This window comes from Prenolepis imparis, unplaced genomic scaffold (assembly GCF_030444845.1).
Source record: "Prenolepis imparis isolate NDT839.2.m4 unplaced genomic scaffold, iyPreImpa1.0 SCAF_4, whole genome shotgun sequence".
In the NCBI taxonomy this organism is placed as follows: domain Eukaryota; kingdom Metazoa; phylum Arthropoda; class Insecta; order Hymenoptera; family Formicidae; genus Prenolepis; species Prenolepis imparis.
This window is the reverse complement of record NW_028141162.1, coordinates 18,120,159-18,135,814: the sequence shown is the minus strand read 5'-3', so window position 1 is coordinate 18,135,814 and position 15,656 is coordinate 18,120,159. Positions and strand designations below refer to the sequence as shown.

General features: G+C 36.3%; 3 protein-coding genes across 3 annotated transcripts in view; 2 read left to right on the top strand and 1 right to left on the bottom strand.

Moving 5' to 3' along the window:
- Ilers-m (Isoleucyl-tRNA synthetase, mitochondrial) overlaps positions 1-15,656 on the bottom strand; it is an 88,549-nt gene that overhangs the window by 32,896 nt on the left and 39,997 nt on the right. The window lies entirely within an intron of this gene.
- Positions 147-4,672, top strand: LOC145935281 (innexin inx2-like). Its single transcript, XM_083036449.1, has 5 exons — positions 147-627; positions 740-891; positions 2,501-2,747; positions 3,162-3,453; positions 4,397-4,672. The coding sequence occupies exons 1-5, from the start codon at positions 447-449 to the stop codon at positions 4,617-4,619; spliced, it is 1,095 nt and encodes a 364-aa protein (XP_082892575.1). The 5' UTR covers positions 147-446; the 3' UTR covers positions 4,620-4,672.
- Positions 6,213-10,519, top strand: LOC145935280 (tubulin beta-4B chain). The gene is made up of 5 exons (XM_083036448.1): positions 6,213-6,269; positions 6,911-7,375; positions 8,454-8,758; positions 9,156-9,453; positions 10,227-10,519. The coding sequence occupies exons 1-5, from the start codon at positions 6,213-6,215 to the stop codon at positions 10,443-10,445; spliced, it is 1,344 nt and encodes a 447-aa protein (XP_082892574.1). The 3' UTR covers positions 10,446-10,519.

Genomic DNA, 15,656 nt, shown 5'->3' with positions numbered 1-15,656 from the left:
TTCAATTATTTCGGAAACCTGACTGCTGGTGAAAATTGGTTTTGCGACATAGTTTTCAGCAAAAATCCAAAATCTATAAGAAACACCTTGTTTGGTTTAAAATAATGAAAAAAAAATATTCTTTTGTAAACTAGTATAATCAAGTTTAATTATGTATTGCGCCTAGCAATCGAGCAATAGTGGAATGTCATTCGCACAGTGAGAACGAGAAGGTAAGGGTTTCATATATTCTCACCCTGTACATATACACTCTGTCCATATATACGTACATAAATAAAAACTGAAAAATTATTTCGCGATAAATTCCTAGAGTCGACGCTCTGCACAAATACAATAATTTTCCTTCACAATACGCCCATTGGAATTTTCTCTAATGTACTTTGTTTCGGTAAAACTCGAGAGACAAAAGAAGACTCTAGACTCTAGTCTAGCGATGTGATATAACCATGCTGGACCTCTTCGCACCTATCAAATGCCTTCTGCAAGAAGAATCCGTGCGCGTTGACAATGTAGTCTTCAGGTTGCACTCGCGTCTCACCGTTCTTCTGCTGCTCGTTTGCACTATTCTCGTAACTGCAAAACAGTACATCGGCGAACCGATTTCTTGCCTGACCGATGCTTCCATCGGTACGGAATTTCGCTAACCTTTCGGGAGAGGGAGAGTTTCGCGTATAGAAAATTTAAAATATTTAGGTCAAAATTACTCTTCCTGAAGATAATAGATATCTCTTCCCGGCAGACAAAGATCCCGTCAACGCGTATTGCTGGATCTATAGCACGTTCACGGTATCCCGACACATGAAAGGTATTCCTGGACGAGGTGTAGCGAGTGCTGGTGTAGGACAGGCCTTTCCAGATGACGAAGCCCGTCATCATCGATATTATCAATGGGTCAGTTGAATTTAGAACGCTTACGAGATATGGATAAAGAAATTTTATATATAGAACTATAGATGTTATATATAGATAGATATGGAGATAGTTTACCGATAAACAGGTCCATTAATAGGAGATTCAAAGTCCTACATCTTGAATCTTGAAATATATACACGTGTATCGACAAATTATCGATATTAAAGAGTCGTCATATGATTTAAATATACATTCATATTAATTTTACAAAATTGAAAGAGAGAGAGAAAGAGTTTCTTTGTAAGCTTTGAGTTAAATTTTTTGAAATCGGAGTATCCTAAACCTAATCGAGAAACACACAGAAAGTTTCCTTATCTATTTATATACTCTTTAAAGCTAAAAGCTCTCGTAAACGTCTTTATGTTCGATATAAAATATCTCTGTAAGATTTCTATCTCTGTTAGACTTCTCGCCGAGGTAAAGATCGACCTCGAAATTCGTCAAAGAAATCCTTAAATTGTTTCTCGATGGGGTACTTTGAAAAATTGAACAAGTCGAAAGAGAGGGAGAGACATGTGCACACATACATACGTGTATCGAATCGGTCGATCGCACAAGTTTTCGTATCGAGTTCCTACACACATACACATAGATCGACTTGCCTACCTACGCGAGATGCATGATAACGATTGCACTTCGTCCCGATGGTCAGGGTGCATGCAAACGTATTGCGCGAGCGTGAATGAAATCTGAAACGCGAACTGCGCGCGAATGTGAAGGAAACGTTTGGAGGACGGAAGGAGGCGGAAATGGAAATAGAGATCGCATATCCGCCGTTATCCACGTCGCTTTGTATCGCGCGATCTGCATCGTGAATATATCGCGAAAAGAGCGAACTGCGTGAGAAAAGTTTTCCTCTCCGAGAAACACACTTGTAAGTCTTCGGAGAATAAAGGGACAAATATTTTAAATTATAGAAAAATCCTTCTCTCTCTCTTACTCTCTTATTCTCTTTTCATTTAAAAAAAATAAAGAGAGAGGAGAGAGAGAGAGAGAGAGAGAGAGAGAGAGAGAGAGAGAGAGAGAGAGAGAGAGAGAAATTTGGTAGCTCACATATGCTTGTGTACAGGATGTCCCAAAATTGTCGGACAACCCCTTAATGGCAGATTCTTGGGATTATTTGGAAAATGTCGAGGCACCAATAATTTTCGAGTTATAAGCGATTGAAAATAAAGGGTTTTTCGCAACCTTATGGAAATAAAATATTAAAAAACCACATTCTTCAGTTAATTTTAGGTAGAGTTTACTTTAGTACAATTTTAATTTAATGTTTAGTTACAAAGATACATGATACGGTACAAATTTGGAACATGCAAAAAATGACATTTTCGCTGAGAAAAAATCGTCTTCAAATAATCTTGGAAATCTCCCATTAACAGAGGTGATCCAGTAATTTTGGGACAATCTGTATAAACATTTTTACAATTAGTCTTTTTTAATATTCCAAATCTTTTCGCGAAACCTATCAATTTTCTCTTCACCGCAAATTTACCTTTGTTGCGAAATAGAGCAAAAATAAGCCTTAACTCGGGATAATAAAACAGAAATGAGAGAAGTAAAGGGATTTTTTTTTCAACGTTCGATACAGGTCTGCTTCGTTCTCGGCTTACAAGCGATCCTTTTTTACGTTCCGCGCGCTTTATGGGGCATCTGGGAGAGAGGCACCATAGACCTCCTCTCGCAAGATCTCGCGTCTCCGTTTCTGAGGGACGTCTGGACCGAGGAGAGGAAGCAGCAACTCGTCGAGTACTTCACCAAGACGAATCTGCACAGTCACAATTTCTACGCTATGTGTTTCTTCGTGTGCGAGATCTTGAACTTTTTAAATTCGGTAGGTATATGTATATAAGTCTCACAGCTGTGGAGTGTCAGTGCTGGAGACAGAGAGTACTTAAGGATTCTCGATCAACCGACCGGGGAGGTCGGAGGAGATTGTGACGTCAGAAGCGGGGAAATTGCGCAGAAATAAACGTGAATAATTAATTCCTAGTTCGATATAATCCTGCATCTTTGCAAAATGCGATCGAAACTTTCCGCGCAAATCCCCAAGTCGATGTATCGCCCAGAAAAAGACACCAAATTGTTGGAAGCTTTTAACGTATTAAAAAAATACAACCTTTTTACAACGCTGCTTTTTTCCCCCGTCTGGTATTTATGATTTCGTAATGGCAAAGATCAATATCGTTTTCAAATTTACCAGACACACATAGAAATTGACACTCTGGATAATACCTGTTATTGATAGTTAGGACAGATATATCTGTTGGACCTATTTCTGGAAGGACAGTTTAGACGATACGGGCCACTGGTGAGCGCTTTTATTACAGAGGAGAGTCCTAACGACAGGGTCGATCCCATGGCGCGATTATTTCCGAAGATGACCAAATGCACGATTCACACCTTCGGACCCGCCGGTTCCGTGCAAACTCACGACGCCCTATGCGTCCTCCCGTTAAACGTGGTGAACGAGAAGATCTTCGTCGTCCTTTGGTTCTGGCTGGTGTTTCTCGCTGGCATCGGTTGCCTGGCATTAATCTATAGGTATACGTAAGTTTCGGTCGACATCTGCGCGGGAACACGTGGCGTCGGCGATATGTCACTTTGGATTGGTGCGATTCTTGAAATTTATTTTACGTCGAGAGTTAAGGAGCTACTTCAAAATCGATTTATATAAAAAAATTACCCGGGTACCTCTAAAGTAAAATTTTAAGTGTTAGGCCTGGTCCACAATAGGTGATTTAAGCCCTAAGCCTTAAGAAATTGACTAATCACAGTCGATATTCTCCTCATACTTAACTGTGATTGGTCAATTTTTTAAGGTTTAGGGTTTTTAAATAATAATAGGCTCGTATAAATTAACAAATTATTTGAGGAGTGAAATATTTAGGCCAACTAAACGAGCATTAAATTTTAGGTTGTTATTGTTTATTATGAATTTGTATTATTAAAAAATCTTCGTAAACGTTTCGACTGTACTCAGTCATCTTCAATACCAAAATAACAAGAGTCACATTAAAATCAATAATTTACAAAATAAAAAACATAAATCTGCGCAAATAGGAACAGCAAAATACAAAAATAGTAACGAGGTGTCTTTTCGCAATTATAAGACATTATATAATTGTGAGCAACGGACTGTAGCCCGAGAATAATTTAAATCACAAAATACTATTTTAGAATAAAGTCAAGATACAAAACAGTCGCTGGACAATGAGTTTGAGTGAACAATTGTTAACAAAATTCATCGTTAATAGGCGAAGAATGTGTTGGTCAATTTTCTTATCTCGTCAATTTGTTTAGGGTTTTTACCTATTATGAATCAGGATACCCGTTTATTAACTAAAGGATTAAGTAGAAAACACGATACGTAAATCATAAATGATATATACAATTCATTATTTTTTGTAATGGAGAGAAAAAAACAAGAAAAAATTATAATTAGCTTTGGATATATTATTTATCGCACAATTCTTTTTTTTTCTAGGATCATAGTTTTCTCCCAATCCTGGGCGAGAGTGTACCTTCTGCGAGGCGCAGTTCGCGTGCTGGAGAAATCTAAGGCCGAGCGTGTCGTACGAGTGTTCCACTTCGGCGATTGGTTCCTGTTGCACCAACTCGCACAGAACGTCAATCCTATCGTGTACAGGGAGCTGGTTAATGAAATAGCGAAAGCCTTCGCGACCAAGAGTTTTACGGACTTTGTTTAGATCCCTTCTCGCTCCGGCTTAAGTAGTATTACACGGAATTCGATTTACTAAGACTAAAAAACTAAACAACAAAACGTCCTTGACAGAAATAAGCGTTCAATAGATATTCCGAATTCTGCTAAGTACTTAGCAATAAAAAAGAAATATTTAAGAAAACTGTAATTGTTGGTTTTAATAAAGATGATTAAAAATATAACAATAGGATTAAGTATCTTATGAATAAATTCGAATTTGTTTGCATGATTTCGAACTTTCTATGATTATTTCGAAAAAATACGAAGTACTTTTGAGTAGATTCTACGATTCGAACTCTTTATAAGTATCTCGATAAACAAGAACAGTACTTCCAAGTATATTCGGACTTGGATCAAGTACGTTCGAATCTTTTATGAGTATTTATGCGATATGTATTAGTGATTCGAGATAAAGTATTTTACAAGTAGATTTAAATTTGTGTTTGCATGGTTTCAAATTCTCCATGATTATTTTGAAAAAAAAGTGCTTTCAAGTACATTCGAACCTGAATCAAGTATGTTCGAATCTATTATGAGTACTTATGAAATATGTATATTTATATGTATATATATGTATGAGGGATAGATGAATGGAGGTGTTTGGATGGATTGAAGAGTGTATATGTGTAAATGTGTAGCAAAAGTATAATTTTTTTAAATCTTAGAGTTCGAGTACTACATATATGTATGTACAAAAATCGATTCTTTATGATAGAAAGTACTTATAATAAGTTACTAACAATAAGTACTACTTATATTTCTTATATACTTTTGAACCTTGCAAGTACGTCATCTAAAATTTGAATAACTGTTCCTCGAGTATTTCACAAGTACAACATATATGAAATATTATTCTTATGAGTATTATTCGAATCCTAAAAAACGAAATTTGATTATTCGATTTAAATTCGGATTTTTAAGTACATATATTGAATGATTCTTGATTTCATTTCAAATTAAAAATTATTAATAATAATTAATAAAATAAGAATAATTAATAATAATAATAATTAATAATAAGAATAATTAATAATAATAAAAGAATTTAATTTATTAAAATATTTGAATTACTAAGATTTTTAATTCTAAGAACGCGTTCTCGAATTTCTTCTCAACATCCTATATATGTATAATCGAAATCGACGAGAGAGTAATGAGAGAGCGGATACGAGTCTTTTGTTCATCAGCGGCGCATTCAATTGTCCCCCGAAACAGAGCAGAAAGCGAGAATCGAGAACCGAGACGAGAAGACACGCTCGCTCTCGTCGTGTATCCATGGGAACGCGAGCTGCATCTCAGCCAAATTACCCGAGTTACGATTCTTAGGGTTAGAGAGATTTCGTCGGGAATTCTAACGAATCCTCTCGTCGACGTCGAGGAAGACGTCGCTCGAGCTTTTGACTCCATCTTCCCCGAGTGCGGTCTTCTGCGTCGTACACATCGGAATATACGCGAGCATTCGCATTTCCAAGGTAACGGAAACAGACGACGACCAGGTCTTCAGGATTTCGGACTTTCTCATAAACGAGAAGAGGAAATTTCGCGCCCAAGTTAAGAAAGCTAAGCAACTTCGGCAAACATGCGCGAGATAGCACATCTCCAGGCCGGTCAATGCGGCAATCAGATCGGAGCCAAGGTACGTTTTGGTCCTTTGAATAATTTACAGATAACAGTGACAGACGAGTACAGTCGAGAATAAATACATACCCCTATAAAAGGATCAATTTAATATAATATAATCGAAGATGAAAAGGTATTGTTCATGATATGTATAAATCAGAGAAGACGATACTGTCAGAGCGATACATTTTTAATATATTACACACATACATACACACACAATATATAATATTATATAATTAATATATAAAATTACATAATTATATTATATAATTGAATATTATAATTAATATAGATGGAATATTATAATATATATGTAATATTATTATATATAATATATATTAATATTTTAATATTATATATATATATATATTAATATATATATTTTAATACATATTATATAATATTTATTGTACAATATTTACTATATAAAAATATATAATAAATGTTATACAATAAATATATTATTATATATATTAATATTTTAATATGTACTATATAATAATATTAATATATATATATATATATATATATATATATATATATGTATGTATGTATAAGTACATTTTTAATATATACAGTATTAAAAATAAAAAATATTGTTAAATTGAAAAACCTCGAATTGAACGAAAAACTTAATTTTATTGACGATTACAGTTTTGGGAGGTGATTTCGGACGAGCACGGGATCGATCCCACGGGGACGTATCACGGCGACTCGGATCTCCAGCTGGAGCGGATAAATGTCTATTATAACGAGGCGACGGGCGGGAAATACGTGCCGCGAGCGATTCTGGTCGATCTGGAGCCCGGGACGATGGACGCGGTCCGTTCGGGGCCGTTCGGCCAGATATTCCGGCCGGACAACTTCGTGTTCGGCCAGAGCGGCGCCGGCAACAACTGGGCCAAGGGCCATTACACCGAGGGCGCCGAGCTCGTCGACTCCGTCCTGGACGTCGTGCGTAAGGAGGCCGAGAGTTGCGACTGCCTTCAGGGATTCCAGCTGACGCATTCACTAGGAGGCGGCACCGGGGCCGGCATGGGCACCCTGCTCATCTCCAAGATCCGCGAGGAGTATCCCGATAGGATCATGATGACCTTCAGCGTCGTACCCTCGCCGAAGGTATCCTTTATCTATTTTTTTTTTTAAACTCTTGTCAATGCACACTTTTTCTCCTTTTCATCAATGTATTGGATGCTCATCCACTGGCGAATCCTGCGAAAGGGGGGGGAGGGGGGTTAAAACCTCCCCTTCCAAATTAAAATAATTGTAGTTCGGGAGATTATTTGTAAAATATTTTCACTATTAAACCAAATAATTTTGCTGAAATCCTCCCATTATCGACTTAGGATCCGCTAATGCTTATATTTATTAAGACACGAAATATAAAAGAAAAAAATTGATTAATATACAGACTTAGCAATATTCTTTATCTTTTATTAAATCGTAGCGCCATTTAATAAATTAATTAAATCGATTAAACAAAACTTGAGATTTAATTAGTTTCAATCTTTTGCATGATTTTTCATCTTTGCATCAATATTGATACCCGGATATCAACTAGATGTTTTCGACAAATTGCACTGCGACAATTTTTTTATAGCAATTGCTGGGTATTTTTTCCTGCTATCTTTTAAGAAGTTTCCGAATACAAAGGCCTTTTGTATTTTATTTTGAAGAAAAGTTTCGACAGATTTAAATTTGCTTCGGGTATCCGTTCATCGACAGAAGGGTTAAATCCGAATTTATATTCGCTCGTCTGGCGTCGTTTTATATAAGGGAATAGTTTTAGAAGCCACCCCACATATACATATATTATCGTACGATATCTCAGACGACTTTCGGGAATAGGATGTAAGATTGGATTTTGTGCGCCAAGAGTTTGCGTTTACGAATTTCCGCGTATCGGGAATCGCCGGAGGACGTATTTCGCGCACAACGCAACCAAAAGTCTCTTGCCAATGCGCTCGCGGGATGTACAAGATACAATGGATACAAAGAGACAAAGAAAGAGCTTTACCGTCGGAAAGCAACCTTTTGTCCTTAATGGAACAATACCAACGCGTTGCGGCCGCGTGCAATGCGTATAATATATGCGATACACGATATATCTGGCCAGAAGGAGATGTCAACTATGCGTTCTGCGTTCTACATTGCAGTCTCACTCTCTCTCTCTCTCTTTCTCTTTGACGACACACAGGTATCAGACACCGTGGTGGAACCCTACAACTGCACGCTGTCGGTACATCAGCTGGTGGAGAACACGGACGAGTCGTATTGCATAGACAACGAGGCCCTCTACGACATCTGCTTCAGGACCCTTAAACTGACCACACCGACTTACGGCGATCTCAATCACCTGGTTAGCGCGACCTTGAGCGGCGTCACCACCTGCCTGAGATTCCCCGGCCAGCTGAACGCCGATCTGAGAAAGCTCGCCGTCAACATGGTCCCCTTTCCGCGACTGCACTTCTTCATCCCCGGCTTTGCCCCTTTGACCTCTAGGTTCTGACTTTATTTTTCATTTCCAAAGAAAACTGGTTTGATTAAAGAAATTTAAATTTCAGAGAGAAAGAGACAGATTCTACATTGATACAAATCACGATTAATTAATCCTTCTGTCAATGCAATTCATCAATGTATGAGTACCATGTTGGTACCAACTGCGTGTTTTCGACAAATTACAATCTTTTTATAGCAGCTGCTGGGCATCGAACATACTTTCCAGTTATATTTCAAGAGATTTCCGAGGTACAAAGGCTTTTTAGGCAGAGAAAAATTTAAAGTTGCTTTAGGTACCCTAACTATAGTTCATTAACAGAAGGATTAATGAGAGAAAAATCACTGACTCGTGCAATTTTCCATTTGCTTTCGATTTTCTGATTCAAGAATGACGTTTCAGAGGTTCGCAGCAGTATCGGGCACTCACGGTGCCGGAGCTCACTCAACAGATGTTCGACGCCAAGAACATGATGGCCGCGTGCGACCCGCGACACGGTAGATACCTGACGGTGGCCGCGGTGTTTCGCGGTCGAATGTCGATGAAGGAGGTGGACGAGCAGATGCTCAACATTCAGAACAAAAATAGCAGCTACTTCGTCGAATGGATACCCAGCAACGTGAAGACCGCCGTTTGCGACATACCACCGCGGGGCCTGAAAATGTCCGCGACTTTCATCGGCAATTCCACGGCCATTCAGGTTCATGTTTGTCTATTATTGTAGTTCGGAGTTCATAGAGCGAAAGGAATTTCATCGTAAATTCTTTAAAAAAAGAAAAAGAGATCAAAGTTTTATAATCGAAACTTTAGTTCAATCTAAACTTTATCGCGATCACTTTTTTTCGCAAATACCTACGCGAGACTTTTTCGGTTAACTTTGTAATCGTAACTTTGTAAAATAGCACAATTTTTCGTAATAAGAGAGATAGTTGCGACACGCATTTGGTTTATATTTTTTTAACGCACATAAGCTTAAATAATTAAAAAATGTCGAGTTTTAGAAAAAAATTTGTCAGGCAAAAATTGTAGAGATTCGAAGCATACATAATATGGTGACCTACAATTGCCCTTGGATGGCGTTTTTCAAGGTCATTTAAAAGTCAACTTCTTTTTTTTTAACGGAACCATTGTAATTTTTTATATAAATTAATTCCTTGCAATAGTCGGCGTAAAAAGTTATAATAGGATATTCAAAAAACAGTTTACGAGATATTTCACAGTTTATATAAAATTATATTAAATTAAAGTATAAAATATCTCGTAAATTATTCACTTTTTATACTAAATATTACGAAAAATCAATTTATATGAAATAATTAGGGTGATTTCATTTAAAAAACTAGGTTGACCTCTAAATGACCTTGAAAAACGCTACTTACAACTTTTGCCTTATACATTTTATTTTGAAAAACGTGACGTTCTTAATCATTTAAGCTTGTTTAAAATGGAGAACACCCTATTTGATTCTCGCAGGAATTATTCAAGAGAGTATCGGAGCAATTTACGGCGATGTTCCGGCGTAAGGCGTTTCTGCACTGGTACACCGGCGAGGGTATGGATGACATGGAGTTTACCGAGGCCGAGAGCAACATGAACGATCTCGTGTCCGAGTATCAGCAGTATCAGGAGGCGACCGCCGAGGAAGAGGGCGAGTTCGACGAGGAAGAGGAGGGCGAGGGTGAAGACAAGTGAAGATCCTGTCCCATCTCCGGAAGGATGTTTATCGAGTGTTCGCGTACACCTGCTGCTTCCTCTCTATCTCTCTTTCCGCTTTCTCTTTATATAGTTATATCGTCGTCGTCCCCGGTGTCCCGTTAGAGTGTAAAATAATATGTAGTCGGCCGACACACCCTTGATGTTGTTGTTCTTCGTCTTTCGCGCCCGCGCGTATTCTATCCTATCGTCGAAAGTACATAAAATAAAATAATTTAAAAAAAACCGCGAAAAGGATCTCTTCCATTTTCTTTCTCGCGTAAGAAGCTCATTTCTCCTTGCATCCTCTTAATCGCGTCTACAATATGGCGAAACAAAACACCCTCTCGCGTCGTTCCTGTGTCTGTGTCTGGTTTCCTGGATAAGATAATGCGAAAAAAATAAAATGTACGCGTATATATCGAGGAAATGTATCCTACTCTCCTCTCCTTCAAGTAGCGCGAATCATCTCGATTGTATTTTAGCCTTAATTTAATTTAAAAAATTGGAAACTATCCCTCTATTTCATCACGTTTCCTGCATTTGTAAAGAGCGAAGAACGATATTTGCAATGTTACTGTTATTGTTCATTCAGCGCGTTCATTATATTTTGCAATTAAATTTTATCTGTCTGCCCTCTATTTCCTATTGTATTTTAATTTTATACAGTTTACGTGTGTGTATGTGCTTAATGTGCGTTTCGCGCGATTATCTTTATTAAGCGCAATTTATTCCGTACGCGTAACGATACGGTCCGTTTAGCCGACGCTAAAAATCGGACGATTTATTTCGGGACACTCCATTCTTCCACGCAACCCGGGAGCAATTCTTTTACAATCCCGGACGCCGCGATAACGTGCCATAATAAATTACGCGCGGAGGCTCGTATACGTCACGTCCGGCATCATCGACCGTTTTACCGATGCCGATGTCGATATCTTTTCAGTTGACCGTATTCTCGAGACTCGATCGAGAACGATTATTATCGGCGATAATAATTGCACAATCATGCGCGAGGAGCATGATTTAACTAAGCTCTGACGTCACGCATCCCTGAACGTCTCCCACCTGTCTTCGAATCAAAGTCCTACATTCATGTCGGAGAAAGAAAGATCCGCGAATTAAAAAAGACTTTATTTCCAAAAAACCCTTTCTAATCTATATTAGAATTGGAGATTACATATGTGTAAGGTTTAACCCTTCTGTCAACGAGTGACAGATTGAAGACAGGTTTGAAGACACATATAACAGTTATCACCCGGTGACGCTGGGAAAAAAGGGTACCCAAAGCAACTTTAGATGTCAAAAATGTCCAAGCTTTTCTTTGCTCGAAACAAAATACAAAGAGGATTTGCATTCAGAAACCTCCTAAAATATAATGTTCGATACCCAACAACTGCTATAAAAAAATTGTCGAACACAATTGGGTATCCATATAATGAAAAGACGAAGAATTATGCATCGACAGAAGGGTTAACAGAGGCTTTTCATGGCTTTGTAATCTCTGGAGAATGTAGAGAGTCTTGAGACGAGAGATTGGAAACAAGCTTCTTCTCAGAGAATTGTTCGTCCACACCTATCGCGAGAGCGTTTACGTAACCATGACGGAAGCGCAGGGTGCGAGGGGTGGGTGGGAGGATCCGGACACTTTGCCGAGCAACGTGTGGTCCACGACGGAGAATGACTAATGATAATAATGCAGGCGCATTAATAAACTCAGGATTTAGATTACGCCGTTCCAGTTTCCGTTACCGCGTGTGTTTCTCCAGATTTCGCGTCTTCCTTAATGACCCCGCAGACCCCAGTCGCAAACGACTACGCAATTATATATATAAGAGAGAGAAAAGACAAAAGAAAAAAGTATAATCTTTGATGGCGATGGAGTTTAATATCTTACACAAGTAGGTTCGAATTTCTATGGTTTCGAACTCTGATTAGGTTAGATTAGGATAAAAAAAACACTATTTTTAAGTAATCTCAATGAATCAAGAATGTTCAAGTCTTTTATGAGTAGTGTCCCATTTTAACAGATATGCTTAAATATATAAAAAACATCACGTTTTAAAAAACAATGTTTTGAACAAAAGTTGTTTGATTTTGAGGAGAACAGAAGTTAATAATAATTATGAATTTTAATTAAGGTTATTTTTCAAGGTCATTTGAAGGTCAACCTAGTTATTTTAAATGGGACTATTCAAATTTTTTTTTTTTTATATAAATCAATTCCTCGCAATATTTGACATAAAAAGTTATAAGGATGGGCAAAAAGTGAATAGTTTACGAGATATTTCGTACTTTAATCTTAATTTTACATAAACTATAAAATATCTCGTCAAATGTTCATTTTTCGATGATCTTACCTTAATATTTTTATGCGCGAAATAATGAGAGGAATCAATTGCTGTAAAAAAACCACATAGTTTTAAGAAAAATATGTAACTGCTAGTTGCAAATTATATCCTGTGTAGGGTAAGCTAGATGAATGGGTGTTTGAGTGAGATGGGGTACTAAATCTAAAATTCAAATATATTGCTCTAAATTTGAGTACATTTGCAAGTACAATATATAAACTATTATTTCTTATGATTATTATTCGAATCGTAGAAAATGAAAAATGACTCGATTATTGGATTAGACTCTAGTTTTCAAGTACATATTGACATATGGACTTGATCCTTCTCGGTAGCGCGCACCATCATCGCACATCGTCTTCTTCTATCAAAGAAGGACGTGTTTACGAGTGGTTTCACCGCCGCTTATCGTCGTCGTCCTCGATAGAATAAGCGAGAAGAGAACTTATTCGACAACGCTAGATGCTGACAAGTTTTCCGATAAGCAAGATAAATAAAAAATGTATGGCAATGTATCACACATAAAACGTACAGGATCCACGGGTTCACGGATTCGATCTTTTCGAGGCCCGTGTATACATACATACATATACATATGTATCTTCGTCCATTGCATTGTGCATCGTCGTTCGACTGTGCATTTTGCTCTCTCTTTCCACTCTTGGCCGGCCGTCTTGTAAAAATCGATCGCCCGCGGGCTCAGAGACAGCGAACCGTTTGTCTTGCAGCGACATTTTGCGTTTCACGTAAAGAGAACTCGCTTATATATACAGGGTGTTTACGAAATACTTGGACAAACTTTTAGGGCGTATTCCTCACGTCAAAATAAAGAAAAAAGTTTATATATATCCATAGTAAAAAATGAGTAATTGCGAAGTTATAGTAAAACATTATTTATGTGTTAACATTATTATTAAATAATCATAAGTAAACACAACTCATAAATGGACATTTCTTAAGATTACACTAGTTTACAGCCAAAAATTATTTTAAACTAGACAAAGTGTTTCTTATAGATTTTTGGGTGCTGAAAACAATGCCGCAAACCAAATTTAACACATCAGATTTCTAAAATAATTGAGGTTTAATGTGTAAAAAATGGCTTTTTTGTGATATTTGAGATTTTTTTTGTAAAAAAGATTAACGTTATCTGAAAAGACTGATCAAATATGATAAATGTATTATTCATCCCCTATAAAATGCATTTTTTTATTTCAATATCTTACTTTTGAGCCATGTTATGAAAGATTAAAACTGGGAATTACTTATATGGAGATGCTCCTGAGAAAAAAAAATCATTTTTCCAAAATTGATTTTACCTTTATTTGTTCCCCTTTAGATCATACAATTTTTATTTGAAACATTTTTTCGAAAATACATTTGTTTTGAAAAATTTAAGGTGGGTAATTAAAATGAAAAATCCTATATATAAATATACATTGATTGGAATCTATTAAGATAAGTTACATTGTGTATGTGTATCGATAGTTCTAAACTACAAATTATGAGTGTAATTATATGACTTCATCATCATGGGCGGAATATTTGCTATCTCAGCAAAACTCTGTATTTAAACCCTTCCTAATATGACTAAAATTAAGATATCGAAATAAAAAAATGCATTTTATAGGGCATGAACAATATACATTCATAACATCTGATCAGAATTTCCAGATAACAACGTTAACCTTTTTCACAAAAATATCTCAAATATCGCAAAAAGGTTTTTTTTGCATATTAAACCTCAATTATTTCGGAAATCTGATGAAAATTGATGGTGAAAATGATTGGCTTGCGGCATCGTTTTCAGCATCCAAAAATCTATAAGAAACACCTTGTCTGGTTTAAAATAATAAAAAAAAAATGTTTTTGTAAACTAGTGTTATTTAATAATAACGTTAACATAAACTTTGTTTTATCATAACTTCGCAACCACTCATTTTTTACTAGTATATATATACACTTTTTTATTTATTTTGTGTGTGTGACGTAAGGAATACCTGCACCCTAGAAGTTTGTCCAAGTATTTCGTAAACACCCTGTATATACATGTATACAATATATGTATATATCGTACGGTGCGTCGTAATGTTTTAGCTCGCTTACGATATATCTTCGCCGATATTTATCTTCGTTAGCCCCAATTCGCGATCGAGCTAGGCACATATATGTATACCTCGTAAGGATACACACGTAAGGGCAAATATCGCAGAGACGCGCAGCCGAGTTAATTGCATTCGTAAGCCATTAGGGTTGGATACAAATGGTTGTGTTACGTGCAAAAAAGAGTCAATGAAAACCACCGAACTGGTGGAGAATATATGGCGAATTGCGTGTTCAGTTCCGATGTATACTTACACATACACACACACACACACACACACACACACACACATATATATATATATAAATAATCAGCTGAAAATTATTTCTGCAAATTTAACTTTTATAAAATTTTTATACCTTTTGTATTTTTAAAAAATTTTATTATTTTTTAAAATTTTTTTTTAAAAACATTTTAATTTAAGTTTTAACTTCTAAAAATAACTCATATAATGAAATTTTCATTAAGGCAAATAGGTCATAGAATTTATAAAGACTGCTGCTTGTAACATCCTTATTTATGTATTATGTATATATATATATATATATATATATATATATATATATATACATAAATAAAACCAAATATACATATATATTAAAAATAAATTTATATATATTTATTTAAAATAAAAAAATAGATATATGTAAAATTGCTAAGAATAAAATTGCTATTTTAGTTTCTAAAATAACGATCCACGTCGAAAGCGGAAGTAAGCGTTTCTTACAGGACGAAAAGTATATGCATATATATGAC